Below are 16468 nucleotides of genomic sequence, written 5' to 3'. Positions count from 1 at the left end.
CTGTGCAGATAGCGAGACGCACGCAATGCGGTATAAAAAGGACGGGCGAACCCGTGGATTTTTCCACGGGCTAACGACTAGTGTTACATGATTACAAGTGTGTAATTTGCTGGCCGGAATATTATTGTTTGTTCCATGAACAATTATTCTTAAATTTTCTTAGTTACGAGCATAATAAGCATATGGTGAAAAAATAATAACGAAATTAACATTACGAATTTTGTTTAAAACCAGACTGATTGAAAGTCACAAAGTGATGTCAGATTTTCGTCTATGAAATCCCGTCTATGAAAAGTACTTGTAGAGAAAGGTTACGCGCTAAATAAAAGAAAACCAAACCTCATCAATTTGAGGCAGAACTTATTACCTTCGTTAACAGAACATATGTGTCTCACTCAGACAGAAGTGGTCTTACTTCTTGAGAGAGAAGTCGTCTCACTGCATGAGAGAGAAGTCGTCTCACTGGTTAAAAGAGAGAAGTCGTCTCACTGCTTAAAAGAGAAAAGTCGTCTCACTGCTTAAAAGAGAGAAGTCGTCTCACTGCATAAAAGAGAGAAGTCGTCTCACTGCTTAAAAGAGAGAAGTCGTCTCACTGCTTAAAAGAGAGAAGTCGTCTCACTGCTTAAAAGAGAGAAGTCGTCTCACTGCTTAAAAGAGAAAAGTCGTCTCACTGCTTAAAAGAGAGAAGTCGTCTCACTGCTTAAAAGAGAGAAGTCGTCTCACTGCTTAAAAGAGAAAAGTCGTCTCACTGCTTAAAAGAGAGAAGTCGTCTCACTGCTTAAAAGAGAGAAGTCGTCTCACTGCTTAAAAGAGAGAAGTCGTCTCACTGCTTAAAAGAGAGAAGTCGTCTCACTGCTTAAAAGAGAGAAGTCGTCTCACTGCTTAAAAGAGAGAAGTCGTCTCACTGCTTAAAAGAGAAAAGTCGTCTCACTGCTTAAAAGAGAAAAGTCGTCTCACTGCTTAAAAGAGAGAAGTCGTCTCACTGCATAAAAGAGAGAAGTCGTCTCACTGCTTAAAAGAGAGAAGTCGTCTCACTGCTTAAAAGAGAGAAGTCGTCTCACTGCTTAAAAGAGAGAAGTCGTCTCACTGCTTAAAAGAGAAAAGTCGTCTCACTGCTTAAAAGAGAGAAGTCGTCTCACTGCTTAAAAGAGAGAAGTCGTCTCACTGCTTAAAAGAGAAAAGTCGTCTCACTGCTTAAAAGAGAGAAGTCGTCTCACTGCTTAAAAGAGAGAAGTCGTCTCACTGCTTAAAAGAGAAAAGTCGTCTCACTGCTTAAAAGAGAGAAGTCGTCTCACTGCTTAAAAGAGAGAAGTCGTCTCACTGCTTAAAAGAGAGAAGTCGTCTCACTGCTTAAAAGAGAGAAGTCGTCTCACTGCTTAAAAGAGAAAAGTCGTCTCACTGCTTAAAAGAGAAAAGTCGTCTCACTGCTTAAAAGAGAAAAGTCGTCTCACTGCTTAAAAGAGAGAAGTCGTCTCACTGCTTAAAAGAGAAAAGTCGTCTCACTGCTTAAAAGAGAAAAGTCGTCTCACTGCTTAAAAGAGAGAAGTCGTCTCACTGCTTAAAAGAGAAAAGTCGTCTCACTGCTTAAAAGAGAAAAGTCGTCTCACTGCTTAAAAGAGAGAAGTCGTCTCACTGCTTAAAAGAGAGAAGTCGTCTCACTGCTTAAAAGAGAAAAGTCGTCTCACTGCTTAAAAGAGAAAAGTCGTCTCACTGCTTAAAAGAGAAAAGTCGTCTCACTGCTTAAAAGAGAAAAGTCGTCTCACTGCTTAAAAGAGAGAAGTCGTCTCACTGCTTAAAAGAGAAAAGTCGTCTCACTGCTTAAAAGAGAGAAGTCGTCTCACTGCTTAAAAGAGAGAAGTCGTCTCACTGCTTAAAAGAGAAAAGTCGTCTCACTGCTTAAAAGAGAAAAGTCGTCTCACTGCTTAAAAGAGAGAAGTCGTCTCACTGCTTAAAAGAGAGAAGTCGTCTCACTGCTTAAAAGAGAGAAGTCGTCTCACTGCTTAAAAGAGAGAAGTCGTCTCACTGCTTAAAAGAGAGAAGTCGTCTCACTGCTTAAAAGAGAAAAGTCGTCTCACTGCTTAAAAGAGAGAAGTCGTCTCACTGCTTAAAAGAGAGAAGTCGTCTCACTGCTTAAAAGAGAGAAGTCGTCTCACTGCTTAAAAGAGAGAAGTCGTCTCACTGCTTAAAAGAGAGAAGTCGTCTCACTGCTTAAAAGAGAGAAGTCGTCTCACTGCTTAAAAGAGAGAAGTCGTCTCACTGCTTAAAAGAGAAAAGTCGTCTCACTGCTTAAAAGAGAAAAGTCGTCTCACTGCTTAAAAGAGAAAAGTCGTCTCACTGCTTAAAAGAGAGAAGTCGTCTCACTGCTTAAAAGAGAGAAGTCGTCTCACTGCTTAAAAGAGAGAAGTCGTCTCACTGCTTAAAAGAGAAAAGTCGTCTCACTGCTTAAAAGAGAAAAGTCGTCTCACTGCATAAAAGAGAGAAGTCGTCTCACTGCATAAAAGAGAAAAGTCGTCTCACTGGTTAAAAGAGAGAAGTCGTCTCACTGCTTAAAAGAGAGAAGTCGTCTCACTGCTTAAAAGAGAGAAGTCGTCTCACTGCTTAAAAGAGAGAAGTCGTCTCACTGCTTAAAAGAGAGAAGTCGTCTCACTGCATAAAAGAGAAAAGTCGTCTCACTGCTTAAAAGAGAGAAGTCGTCTCACTGCTTAAAAGAGAAAAGTCGTCTCACTGGTTGAGAGAGAAGTCGTCTCACTGCTTAAAAGAGAGAAGTCGTCTCACTGCATAAAAGAGAAAAGTCGTCTCACTGCTTAAAAGAGAGAAGTCGTCTCACTGGTTGAGAGAAAAGTCGTCTCACTGGTTGAGAGAAAAGTCGTCTCACTGCTTAAAAGAGAGAAGTCGTCTCACTGGTTGAGAGAGAAGTCGTCTCACTGGTTGAGAGAGAAGTCGACGAAAGTTATTTATTTCACGATGCAAACGGCTTTGGTCCACCTAGAAATCAGGCAAGACATATAATAATATTCAGCGTTGGTCGTGCCAGTTTTAATATAACTTAGAATTTGATATAAAGTGATGAGTACACGAAGGAAGAGAAATTTGGAAAAACCATTGTTTGTGCTCTAAAAATTACTGTAACCCTTAAATTATTTACTTTTTTTTCGCATTTCGATTGAATTTGTAGAATCCTTAAAACCTTCTGGTTTCAGTTACACCATATCATGTCGCATTATTTTTTATAGATTTATAACCAAGTTAAATGTTCTGCCGGTTTCAACCAGTTTTTGAAAAAAAAAACAAAAATAAATTGTTACTTAAAAAGGTAGGAAAAATTTAGTCCGGCAAGCCATTCTTTCCCCTTCTTTAACTAACTTTTTCATCCAGCCGACAATCAACTTTTATGGGAAACTTGAACAGCACCAAAAAATCTTCTGACTAGAAAAGTCTAGAATATATTCGCTAGGATTTCCAGGAGATTTAAAAGATATTATTGCAACTCATTCTTGTTCCCAGCGTCTTTTTACGCATCAATTTTAACACGTGTATCATTAACCCTGGGTACTAGGATGTTAACAACGCGCTAACGGATTTTACACAATATTCTCAAATATTGTCTACCTTTTGAAAATAACGACCGTTGCTAAGATACTGTTTTCAATTTTTTTTGAAAATTGATAGAAAAAACGTGTTATATTAGGCGGATCTGGAGAAGGTTAAAATAAACAGGTTGCCAAGGTGACAGCTTAGGAGTGATGGGGGAGGCAAACATGGACGTGGTTTAGGAGGGTGGGCGTATCCATATATAAACCAGTTGGCGTAGTATTTTCGACGTTTCATTTTTGTTTCCAGATTTCTTCAAAGGAAAACCGGAAAGCTCTGGGAAAACAAAGATTAATTTTCGCGAATCAGTCATGTCTAGATATTTCGCGAATAAACCATTTTAAGGTTTTTTGCGAACAATTATTTTCCTGAATCTCGTATTTTTTACTGTAATTTTTTACGACTATTCGTTTCGATTCGGGTTTAATTAAACTTGCTTATATCATAGAGAATGGTCTTTATTTTTAACAACTACATTTGTAGTAATTTCGCAAATATTTGTTTTTCACAAGGACACTCGCCAAAAAGTAGCTTTATTACAAAATGAGTCGTTTTTATGACAAAACACGTCCAGCTTCCTTATTATTATGTTCCTCAAAACGCGGCACAACATCAAATGCGTTTCTGTCATCAACTGCTTCTCGTGAGTATCCCATCGCTTTTTGTCGAAAAAGAGTGCAAATATCGCTTCTAACTGATTCTCTTTCTCAATTTTGAATCGTAGGGATCAATAACATGGAATGGATTGATGGCTCGTAGATTTGTGCTGCCGAGCTATTCACAACTTCACTTTATCTAGAAACTCAATCACCCAAAAATATAAATATGCGAACCTGCACGTCCTCCACCCTGCAAATAAGACAAACCGTTTTTCATGTCAATGTGCGATTTAAACTTTCGCGAGGTCAAATGATTGCGAAATTTTTCGACAAAAACTTACGAATTATAATTTTTGACAAATTTCGCGTAAAAAAATGCGAAAATCAAGAATCACTAAAGTGGCAAGAAAAAAGGGTTCGCAAATAGCAACATTTTTTTTCATCTTCGTCTTTTCTCTTATTATTAGTAATTAAAAGTCTGCATCCACTACTGTTTTAAGGAATTGGGATATCCGAGTAATGCTCGTAGCACCAAAAAAGGATGAAGACAGCAAATGTTATTTTAGTTGATAATTAAAGAAGAAATAAATAAATAACTTTAAGATTTTCCCGTGAAAAACTTGTGCTATTTGCTGATTTATAAGTCCAAAGGCACAAAATTTCGCGAAAATGACCAAAATCGCGAAAGTTTCTGCCTGCGTATCAAACGATAGCATGTTTCACAGCGAGATCTTCTCGGGTCTATTTTTTGTTTCAAGCATAAAGTTCGCGAATTATAAATATTATTATAGAGTCAAATTTTACGCGGAATTAAACTTATCGCGAAAGCTTCCACCTTTAAAGTATTTTCGCCTTCCCTCTGAACAAAATATCGCTAACAATGTTTTGATTGGCGTTAGCAAACTTAGGAAAATATAAACAATGAATTAAATAAACTCTGTCATGGTCTGTGTTAACAAAAATGTCCTGATAATAACAACTTTAATAAGACCTTCTTATCTCAATATGTTGGACTAAAATTTGCTTTGATCTCTTTGCAAATTTGCTTCTTCTTTTAAAAACAAGAAAAAAAAATGTGAATGCTTCTTTTATAGGATACTTTTTAACTGAGTTTTGCCTTGAATATAGTTACACGCTAAAACAAGCTCGTCTCCAGGACTTATGATGTGAAGAGCAGGTCTAAGTTTGAGGCTAACGTCAGACATAAGAACCTTTCATGTGTGATGAAGTTGTACACACTCACATGTTATGATGTGGCGGTGTTTTTTAAGCAGCCCGACTTCCTATCGCGTAGGAAGTAAGATAACGTACTAAATTTTTGTTTTATAAACAGTTAGCTTGTAAATCGTCTCTCCCAAGTAAATAAAAACTTCGGGAGCTACTTCTATTAAAATATTTTATTGGAAAGTAAACAGAGTTAATCCGTGTTTGTTTGTTTGTGAAATAAATTTCTTTAACATACACGTCATTACAAAAACTTGAAACTGCTCTAACATTTCATGTAGCCAGGAGATCCAATTTCACCCTTTACACAACGGCTTGTGGTTATTTAGTGCATTTAAAACTTGGAGTTGTTTTTCTCCACAGAATATAAATATCCTATTTATAATTTAAGGATGAATGTACTTTTTCTGGACCTTTTTCAGAAAATCAGAGTGAAATCAGGTATATAAAAAGAAAGATGTTTGTTGACTTAACTTTTTTCTTGATAATCTGGAGATATTAGCAAAAAAAGAACTTGACAGCCGATGCTCGTAACTGTCATCTTTCGTCTGACACGTCAGTGACAAACCCGTTTCCAGTTCCTTCGCTTAATTAAATGCAAAATAAATTTTGACATGTTAGATCTGTGGCTCACTTCTCTCGATTTTCACGATCACGTGGTATCATACGCAGTTAGGAAAAGGCCGACTTTTCTATAGTCGTACATAAAAAATTTAGTTGGGTACCAAGTTTGTAGCACTCGCCTAGAACTGAAAGAATATATAGGTTGGGATTTAAAGATGGGATTACAAAAATTCAGCCCTAATTTATGAAAAGTTCACTGCAAAAATGATATTTTTAACAGGAAATATCTCCTTGATCAGCAAATAGTAAAACAGAAAACCATTTAAAACAGTTGCATGATTTTTTATGAAATTCAACAAAGAAGTGATGACATTAGCATAAATATGCCAAATTAGGGCATTTCCCGGCCCCTACGGACCATATCTCTGCAAGGCAGCAAGTAAATTGGATATATACCATATTTTCATCTCATTTTGCCGGTATGTATTGGGAAGAGTACATAAAGTGGAATTTTGTTATTATCCCTAAAATACACACTCACAAATAATCTCAGAACGGCAAACACTATTTTTTTAACATCAGGCGTCCTAAAACAAGTTAATCACGATTTGTACTTTGGCTTGACCCTCCCTAGCAATTTGCTATTTCTGCACTTTAACTGTTTCGTAGAATATGCAGGTTTATAACTTCTGTATTTTGGTTGTAAGAATGTTGACAAGTGTCGTTAGGTAACTTCGATAAAAAAGATGCAGGACGGAGGTACATCAAACTGTAAGAAATACACAAAATATATTTCAACATGACAATTCAATCACCTTTATTTATTAAAAAATTCAATTTAATTGACATTCAATTTCAATAATAATACAACGTATGTAAAACGCATGGATCTCAGGCTTTTCACTTTTCCTACCAATTTAGATCACTGCTAGTGTATCATAAATTTGGTAAACCAGCAGTCCAGATTCTGACCGACAATTTTTTTGCCAATGTTTTTTGCCGAAATATTTTAGGATTAAGATTAATGTTTGTTATTCTTCAAGTTAACTGTCCCTATCCTTGTACACAAAAACTTGTAAACTGTTAACAAAACAAACAAACAAACAAACAAACAAACATATTATATTACACACTGACTAGGTAATTGTTTTCTCTGATTGTTAAAAGTCGTTTCTTAAACAACAGAAGCAAACGTAACAGAGTCACTTTCTTAACTAACGTTAGTTAACAAGTGGATTCGATTTTGTTGTTTTGAAGGAAGTCTTTTACTTCATGCACAAGCTCTTCTTGAAAAATATTCAAAAACATCTCCGTCCTTTTCACCATCTCTTCCTTCTTCTCAGCTGCTTTGCACGACACACCTTTACTTCTCAACCAACTGCGTAACGTTGCAGCATTTACTTTCTTTAGCTGAAAATAATAAGACAGTGAAGACGACATTAAAACATGACAAACTAATTCAAAGTTTCAAGTTTGTAAAAATACGTCACAGGATTTCACTGTTGCTTTATTGTGTTCTGAACGTTGTTCTTTTATGATAAAATCTTTGTTGATTTAATTTTAGAAAGAACTTACTTGCTTATTTCTCGCCATTTTTTCGACGTCAATATTTTCTTGAATCTGCTGCTTGCTACGCTGCTTCTTAACCACGGTTGAATCAGGAGTTTGTTGTGATTCTTGGTAAGAACACTATAGATCGGAAGTAATGAAAATGAGAGAACATAAACATGTATTCGACTCGAAAGAACTATGTATTTGACTCGAAAGAACTATGTATTCGACTCGAAAAAACTATGTATTCGACTCGAAAACTATGTATTCGACTCGAAAAAACTATGTATTCGACTCGAAAGAACTATGTATTCGACTCGAAAGAACTATGTATTCGACTCGAAAGAACTATGTATTCGACTCGAAAGAACTATGTATTCGACTCAAAAAAACTATGTATTCGACTCGAAAGAACTATGTATTCGACTCGAAAGAACTATGTATTCGACTCGAAAAAACTATGTATTCGACTCGAAAGAACTATGTATTCGACTCAAAAAAACTATGTATTCGACTCGAAAAAACTATCTATTCGACTCGAAAACTATGTATAAAGGGATTACATAACAGCTGCTTGTCACTGTTAGTGTATTTGAAGGTGTCACTGTTTCAATCTTGCAATACTCAATATGTAATGCAAAACTTTTGCGCAGTAATGTGAACGACAGTAACAGAAATTTTTATAGTTTTTATACTATAGTATATATAAACTGATTTTGTTTACAAAACAAGTGTTATAAATCATTATTCAGAATGTGATGAGGAAAAGATGAATGTTAGATTTCATATCCAAGGGGGAATCAGGGGGTGGAGGGAAAGATGCTGTTTTGTTAGTTATATAGTTGTTGTTAATAAAGAGTTGATTTTCAAATTTGGTCGAAGGAAAGCGACCGAAGATTTGTCGAATTTACACCTTTCTGACTTTTGTTTACCCTCTGTTAAGGAACCATACGTGCTTTTCGCCTACAATTAAAATTAAGTTTTAGACGAAAGATTTAATGAAGATATCAAATGGAATATAATTTATAAAGTTTTTACTGCTCCGAAGCCGCAGTAGAAAATGAGCTGGCAAACTACGTCTTTCATCATTTTAAAGATGAACTCACCTGTTGACTTGACGAAAGTTTATGTATTGGTGATGAACTTGGTGCAATAACGGGAGATTGCAATATTGTGTTTAATTTACAATCAAAAATCGCACTTGATATTTCCGACTGCGAAGATTGCGATAGAATTTCCATGGCAAGATCGAAAGCTTGAGTAGACACATGTGGGTTAGCCGTTGCACAAAATGATTTTTGTCTCTTTGGGTTAATACACTCAGGTTTCTTTATACTCAGTTTATTTACTCGTCTCGAAGCAGATGCCAACCCGTTGCAGGACGAGGGAACCGTTAGAGATGGCGTAATGTTTGATTGCTTAGGATATTTTGTATTCGAAGGAAGGTTATCTGTACCGGCATAAACACCCAATTTTCGCTTCACAGACGAATCAATATTTTTCTTTGACACAAAAGGCTTTTTCTTGCTTACTTGGTATTCGTCGCTTAACTTTGGAAATATCTTCTGGTCATTCCGACAAAGAGGCGTTGAGAAGTTGACTGGTGGCATAGTTTTCTTTCCAAAAGAAGGTACTACCCTTTGTTGAGAAGAATTTTGAGCATGAGGATTACACATCCCCATGGTCTTCTTTGTTTTTTTGAAGGTCGGAACAATCTTTTTATTTGAAACAATTCCTAGTGAGACAAGTCTATTTTGTAAATGATTTACAATCGAACTTAATAGGACATTTCTACTGTTTATATATGCTTTACAGGAATTAAAAAAAAATTTTTTTATCAAAAAATTTATAGGCGTTTCTTTTATGACGAAGTTATATGAACATAATTTAAAAGATAAGTTCCAGAAGTTGAAAGCACACAAATAGTAGTAAAATACCTTTTGTAACAGGGATGCTGTTACTTGTGTCACAACCGAGAGTTGTTGGATCTTCCACAGGTATATTACTTCTCACAGTTGGTTCTTCTGAGCCAACTTTGTTTAGTGCTTGTACAGCTGATTCTCTTAATTTAGAACTTTCAATAACAATAGTGGAATGACATGATACGTTCGGGTTCTTATCACGCACCTGTGGAACAGCGAACTCAATCAAATCGTTAGTGTTTCCATTCTTCTGTGTCATGGAATTTGCGATCGGGAAAGTATTTGATAAATGTTGCGCCCGGGGAACAATTTCAGAAACTTCTTCCATGCTCTCTTCATCATCCAAATTTTTAGTACAAAGCGCTTCACTTACGACAACAATTCCATCTCCGAGATTCTTCTCCACAGGTCCTCTACATATACTGACTTCATGAAGGGACTTATCATCCTCGCCTGTCTGCTCAATATCAAGTAAATCATCGGGTACAATTTGCTCCAATGCAGGAGAGTCAGGAATCTCCACAATATTTCGACTCGTCTGTTTAGTTAACATACTTGATGACTTCTGTGTGCGTTCTAAATTTGGCTTAGCATTGTTTTGACCATCACTACGCGCTTGATTATAATTTTTATTCGGCAGAATGGCACTACCAACAGCCTGTTTCTTGGAACAACCTTGTATCGCATTCGAAGGATATCTCAAGTTTTGTGTTGTTTTGTTAGCAAATATTCCACTAATTTGTAAAGACTTTTTGCCATCCCTTTCCATGTCGACATACTGGAAGGGTTTCCACCGTGAAGTCGTTGTCACGTGATTTCGAACATGCTGAAATGGTTGAACGTATTTTTGGAGTTCAGCTGACGGCTGCTTACCTAAACATAACTGGTTTCCTCTATTCGCCGTTGGAAAATCATTTTTCCAAAACAAACTTTCTTTAGTAAATTTTAAAGGAGAGTGACACATATTCGGCATTCTGGCAGCTAGGTCTTGAAGAAACGATTTGCAGATGTCATCATGATCACAGCGTAAAAAACGAGATGGTTGGGTGCAACGAATACACCATTCCGGATAACTTAGCAGCGTCAAGGAAGAGAATTGAAAATGAATAAAACTTTGTCCGGATATTTGGCTGGACACGTTTCGCATATAAAAAAGCTCTTAAATCTAATCCCAACCTGTAAATCTAGACATTTATTTCCCGCGTTCCCGGGAAATCATTAAAATTGTCATAACAATCGTTCTGTGTATAAATTTTCGGGTATAAATTACGAGCTTTGAATTCCTGAAACTTTTAAAAAGCTACTTTTTTTACCACACCTGTTTTCGTGAACTTCTCTAAATAGGCGTACGATTTAAATGGTAATATTAAACAGTTTATTTTGCGTAACAAGGCGAAAGCCAATCATAGTGTCAGAAAAGATACGTAAATACTGTTGTTCCAAAACATATGTTGAAAAATAAATGGCACTCATCTACCGGTAACCGATAGCCATACTAAAAAGAAAATTCGAACATTTTGTGATGAAAAATGTCTAAGAAAGAGCATCAGAACTGTAGATAAATTGTAGAAAAAAATACACGTGATCAACCTCCAAAGCGTACTTACGGTCACTTTCCAATGTTGTCTGATGTCTTCATAATTTCTGAAAGGAGCGTGACGGGGTATAGTGTGCGATATCGAATCAATGCGACCTCGTTTTAAACTAAATCAAGATGTAAAAGCTCTGTAAATATTTGCTGGTATTATATTAATAAAAAATTAAAAAAAAAAAAAATTGAGGAAATAATTTTTAAAAATTGAATTTTATTGTTCCATTAAAAACGTTGACAATACCAACTCTCCTAATGTCAACTATATACAAAAATTTTTGGGGAACTGTGAAGGACTAAACGAGGCTCAGATTTGGGTAACCGAGCAACCTCCAAGCAACTAAAGATCAGGCTGAAAGTAACTGCAGGCTTAAAATAGGATAATATAATAAGCAACCTGCAAGAATGAACCTTTTTTCTAATAAAAAAATTAACAACATCACGCCATCATCGATAACAAGTGTAAAGCTGTAATCTTCAAAAAAATTGAATATTACGCTTAGTGACTTCTTAATTTTAAGGTGAAAATGAAAAATTTAACAACCAAGGTTGAAATGAAAAAAGAAGTTGTTTATAATAAAGAACAGTGTCTCCCTGATTTTTTTTAATAGTAATTTTTACATACAAAAAAATAGACAACAGTAGCATTCACAGTATCGTTGATTACTCTTCAAAAACAATTTTTTTCTAAGCTTTCAATTTATACTATATTATATATTTTTTCTTTTTAGTCCTTTTTTCCTGTAAAATTTTAAAATCTTGTAAGCTGGTGTTTCTAAAGTTTTTTTTTGTGGAAAAATACAGGTCTGAATTTCAAATTCTCTTGGCAGGTTGATGTTGACTTTTTGATACAATATTTAAAAATTTCCTTAATGGTAATTACTGTCTCAGTTTTTCATTGGGTTCAAAAGAACTTGTTTAAAGGGATATCGTAGGGATATACATTTATTATGCTTTTATATAAAAACGGCATTTAAGTCAGTTTGTCACACACACTAAACTTATTGCGTACAAATGAAGTTAGTTTGCCACACACACTAAACTTATTGCGTACAATTTAAGTCAGTTTGTCACACACACTAAACTTATTGCGTACAAATGAAGTCGGTTTTTCACACACACTAAACTTATTGCGTACAATTTAAGTCAGTTTGTCACACACACTAAACTTATTGCGTACAATTTAAGTCAGTTTGTCACACACACTAAACTTATTGCGTACAAATGAAGTTAGTTTGTCACACACACTAAACTTATTGCGTACAATTTAAGTCAGTTTGTCACACACACTAAACTTATTGCGTACAAATGAAGTTAGTTTGTCACACACACTAAACTTATTGCGTACAATTTAAGTAAGTTTGTCACACACACTAAACTTATTGCGTACAAATGAAGTTAGTTTGTCACACACACTAAACTTATTGCGTACAATTTAAGTCAATACACCTTTCCCGAGACTTATTCTTTTGATGTGCCGCAACTTTTTCTGTTGAGTTTTATGAAAAACGGACAACAGATTTGAATTCCTTATCAAAAATGTCATAAACAAAGAAAATTTCGAAACAATGCAGCAAGTAAACAACCTGCAATTCTAATTTAAAGATTTGTGGCATGTCCATCCTCTTTTTGAAAACGAGGCGGGATATAGTAACTTGAGCATTAAGAAGACTTTAACTGTGATATATATCTCCTCAAAATAGCACTTTCTGTTGGCGTATCAAGTTAAACGTTTACACATAAATTAAACAAACTATGCTGAATTCAAATATGGTATTCATATTTTACGAGTTTAAAAAAAGTATGACTCATGGTATCAGAAAAGGTGTATTACTTCAGATTAAAATTAGATCTAAAAGTTTTTTGATTTTAAATTTAAGACCTATTACCGCATGGAAATTATTTAAAGTCACAAATCTAATATTTTAAACATTCAATCGCACTCTGAGTTCTCCTAGCTTTCGTTTCCCTGAAGTCAAAATTTATTCTCTGAGCATTTTAGGTTTGACAGACCATATGACAGTATACAAAAAACTGTAGAATAATTAAGGGTACCTAGGCAGAACGTAACAAAAACAGTCTTGAATGGAATAACCTTGAATAGCATATTTTGGATTTCGTTTGAAATTCCACAACGGTCCAAAATCAACAAGAAAATCTTCCAACTGCAAAAAAAATAAATTAATAAGGCAGTTACACTTCAACACTGTTGACAATCCTGAGGAGACATTTTAAACACAACGCATTAAGCTCGATTCATCTTGAACGATAGAGAGTTTTAAAGCACGTGTATTTAAGGCTTAATTCTCAAAAAACAACCATCTGAATTCCCTTCATAACATAACATCACTAATATACAAACGAAATCTTGACAGAACTTCAACGACCTTCTTATTAAAAAATATGAAAGACAGCTACATTGGTTCCACCTGAACAGGAGGCATTTTCACCATAAACGGTTCCAGAGCTAAGCAGATTTTGTTAGTTACTGAAACTTCCAGTCCTAAAAAGGAGAAAAAAATTGAAGCATTTGTTCACAAAAATTAACTTATAAGCCAGCAATGGAACTTTAAAAATAAATTCTGTGATGTCACCAACGAGATGCTAAAGACAATTCTAGCTTAACAAAAAAAATTACCCAGGGCTGGAATTTTTTCACAGTCTTGCAGAAAGTTTCGACCTAAAACAGGAGAAATTTTAAACCGTTACTACTCAAACAGCACAAAAATAAATAACAAATTATATATATAATTTTGAATCACGGAGAGGGAAAGTAAGAAAGTGAGGGAGCATTTTCAGTTTCCCACTTATTTTTGTAGACGACTTTTGATTAAGCCACTAGAATGGGAGACCAGAATGTACCATAGTTATGTTACCCTCCACTAGACATATTCCTCACTAGAGGTACACATATAACACTGCTCACAGTGCAACAAGAAACGCTTTTAAGACATTAAATAGAAAAATTAATAATAATAGTTAATAAAAACAGGGTGACAAGCTTCTACCCACTACTAGCTACCTTTCTACCCACTACTAGCTACCTTTCTACCAACTACTAGCTACCTTTCACTAAGAAGGATGCTGTTTTGTTCCAAAATGGTGCGACCTTTTGATACAGTGTGTATGTAAAGCAATACTCAAACAACTCTGGATCCACTTCCAACTTGCTTGCTAACTAAACATATTATTTATATACAACAAACAAATTAAGCTACGAAAATAAATAAGAAATACGTCCATAATGTTTTATCTAAAAACCAAGAAAAGTGAAAGTTTATTTTAACTTTCATATTTTACTATCTAGATAAGAAGAAACTGTAATTTCAAGACTTACTTTTATTCTCAGTTTGTTTAGCTTTGCAACAAATTCGTTTGAAGTGGCAAATTCTTTCTAAAACAGTAGCCGACTCCGTTTTCATAACGAAACTCACTGCTATTATTTAAATAAAAGATCGCCACAGCTTGTTTGATTGTTGTGCACTCTCCACGGCTAAAACTTATAGGAGTTTTACCTATATTTTGTTGCGCATCCATTGAACTAAACAGTTCAATGGATGTGAATTCAACACTAGCAAAAAATATAACTTAACTCATGTGAGGCAGCTTCACTGTGTCATGATACATTACGAAATGTAACTTGTTGTAAATATAGCTAATAATACTCCAGCTGTGGGATTCGTGGATGCTACTTATTCTTAAAAGTTTAAGCACACTGACACATGAAAAAAACCCTCAAATTCCTCTAAAAAATCAAAAAATGGAGTATTGGCATATATCCAATTCTCCAGAAAAGACTGCAAACATAAGAAAGAGATAGCAATATTCATATTATTAGCTTTCCAATGTTTGTCTAAGGTACGGCAGACACACACATATCCTTAGGATAGTTTACAAAACTAACATGTTCAAAGCCATAACAAATAAATAATCACCTGGGCAATAATTAATAAGTGGGATTTGTTGTCATATGCTGGTGACACTAATATTTCTGGAATGGTGAATATCAACTCTCTGTAAAAAATATATAAGTTATAAGTAAGGTCAGCTCAATACATCAAATATTGTGATCAATTGATTGAGAACTGTTTTTTAAAGTTTAAGTATCAGTACTACAAAGTTATAAACAAATTTTGGTCAAAAATGCTAGAGTGTTTTAAATACAACTTTAAGAACCTATGCTTTCATGAAGATATTATTCAAACTCAATACAAGGCAAGTGAGACATAAAATGGTTAACTACATGCCTACAATATGGTAAATGGTCAATTACATACCTACATGGTAAATGGTCAACTACATACCTACAACATGGTCAATGGTCAATAACATACCTACAACATGGTCAATGGTCAACTACATACCTACAACATGGTCAATGATCAACTACATACCTACAACATGGAAGCAAGTGTAGTAAAAACATAAAATGGCCAATTACATACCTACAACATGGTGGCTGGATACCAATATGATTATTAGAATAATGTGTAGCACGAAAACCAACATGATCAGTCATTGATGGTAGATTGGAGAAGAAAAGTCTAGCCTCGCCATATCGATTCATCTTGATGATCGCTTTGCTTTACTTTGTCTTCAGATCATATTTTTTCCGTATTTATTTTTGCGAATGTTCATATAGTACTAAACCTTACTAAAATGATTGAACTGATGCATGTACACAACATTCTCTGGTAGAAGAAGGATGAGACAAAGGTGCGTCTCACATTCTGTATACCATTTGTTACAGAAAATAGACCTAACAATAAAAGTCTCTCAAGGATTGTCCTACAAAATAATTTGATGCACCTCCTTCGGCATATTAATTTAGATTTTCTCAATTTTCCTCAAGAAAAATGTTATGAGTTTTATATTAAAAAAAAGTCACAAAAAAATTCACATTTCTTATTAAAAAAAAAGACACAAGATTTTAAACCTTTACCTCATCTAGAAAAAAGTCATTGCAAAATTACCACCTCTCCAAAACAATTTAAAAATTGAGTGAAGTATTTTTCATATCAGAAGTTGCATACTTTACCATTATACAACAAATACACGAACGCAAGATACGTTGCTCAAAACTTTTTATTATTTGTATATATTTTTTCACATGGAAAAAGCCGAAGCAGAATATATTTTGGGATAGATCACAAAAGCTGTCAACAACATTATTAAAAAAATAATAGAGACATGTAATCTTTATTTAGGCTTGGAAAATCAATTAGTTAAAAACATACAGTGCGGACATAGTAATTTCTTATAGGCAAAAGAAGTTACATCAAACAATCAGTATTATATACATCTTATCTCTTTTAAAACATTAAAATTAAACCTAGAGCTATTCTTAAAATAAAAAAAGCTAATTGCCTAGTAAACATATAAACACATTCAATTTTTATTTACATCCATAGTTATACAGTCAACTT

At 34.6% G+C, this 16468-nt stretch overlaps 1 protein-coding gene across 2 annotated transcripts; it reads right to left on the bottom strand.

Moving 5' to 3' along the window:
• Positions 1–4771: 4771 nt before the first annotated feature.
• On the bottom strand, positions 4772–16195 carry LOC130613372 (uncharacterized). 2 transcript variants are annotated; one of them, XM_057434725.1, is made up of 13 exons: positions 15488–16195; positions 14978–15056; positions 14380–14436; positions 14109–14220; positions 13681–13722; positions 13472–13545; positions 13098–13207; positions 11059–11155; positions 10876–10946; positions 9467–10524; positions 8636–9264; positions 7554–7667; positions 4772–7388 (listed from the first exon to the last, which is right to left on the bottom strand). In XM_057434725.1, exons 1-13 carry the CDS (start codon positions 15607–15609, stop codon positions 7203–7205), a joined length of 2751 nt encoding a protein of 916 aa, XP_057290708.1. In that variant the 5' UTR covers positions 15610–16195; the 3' UTR covers positions 4772–7202. The 2 variants fall into 2 exon arrangements, with proteins under 2 accessions (XP_057290708.1, XP_057290709.1); XM_057434726.1 differs by lacking the exons at positions 14109–14220; positions 14380–14436 and having other exon boundaries at positions 4774–7388; positions 15488–15546.
• Positions 16196–16468: the final 273 nt, after the last annotated feature.

Source organism: Hydractinia symbiolongicarpus, chromosome 11 (genome assembly GCF_029227915.1).
Source record: "Hydractinia symbiolongicarpus strain clone_291-10 chromosome 11, HSymV2.1, whole genome shotgun sequence".
In the NCBI taxonomy this organism is placed as follows: Eukaryota; Metazoa; Cnidaria; class Hydrozoa; order Anthoathecata; family Hydractiniidae; genus Hydractinia; species Hydractinia symbiolongicarpus.
Note: the sequence above shows the minus strand (reverse complement) of the source record. Positions and strands in the feature narration are given on the sequence as shown.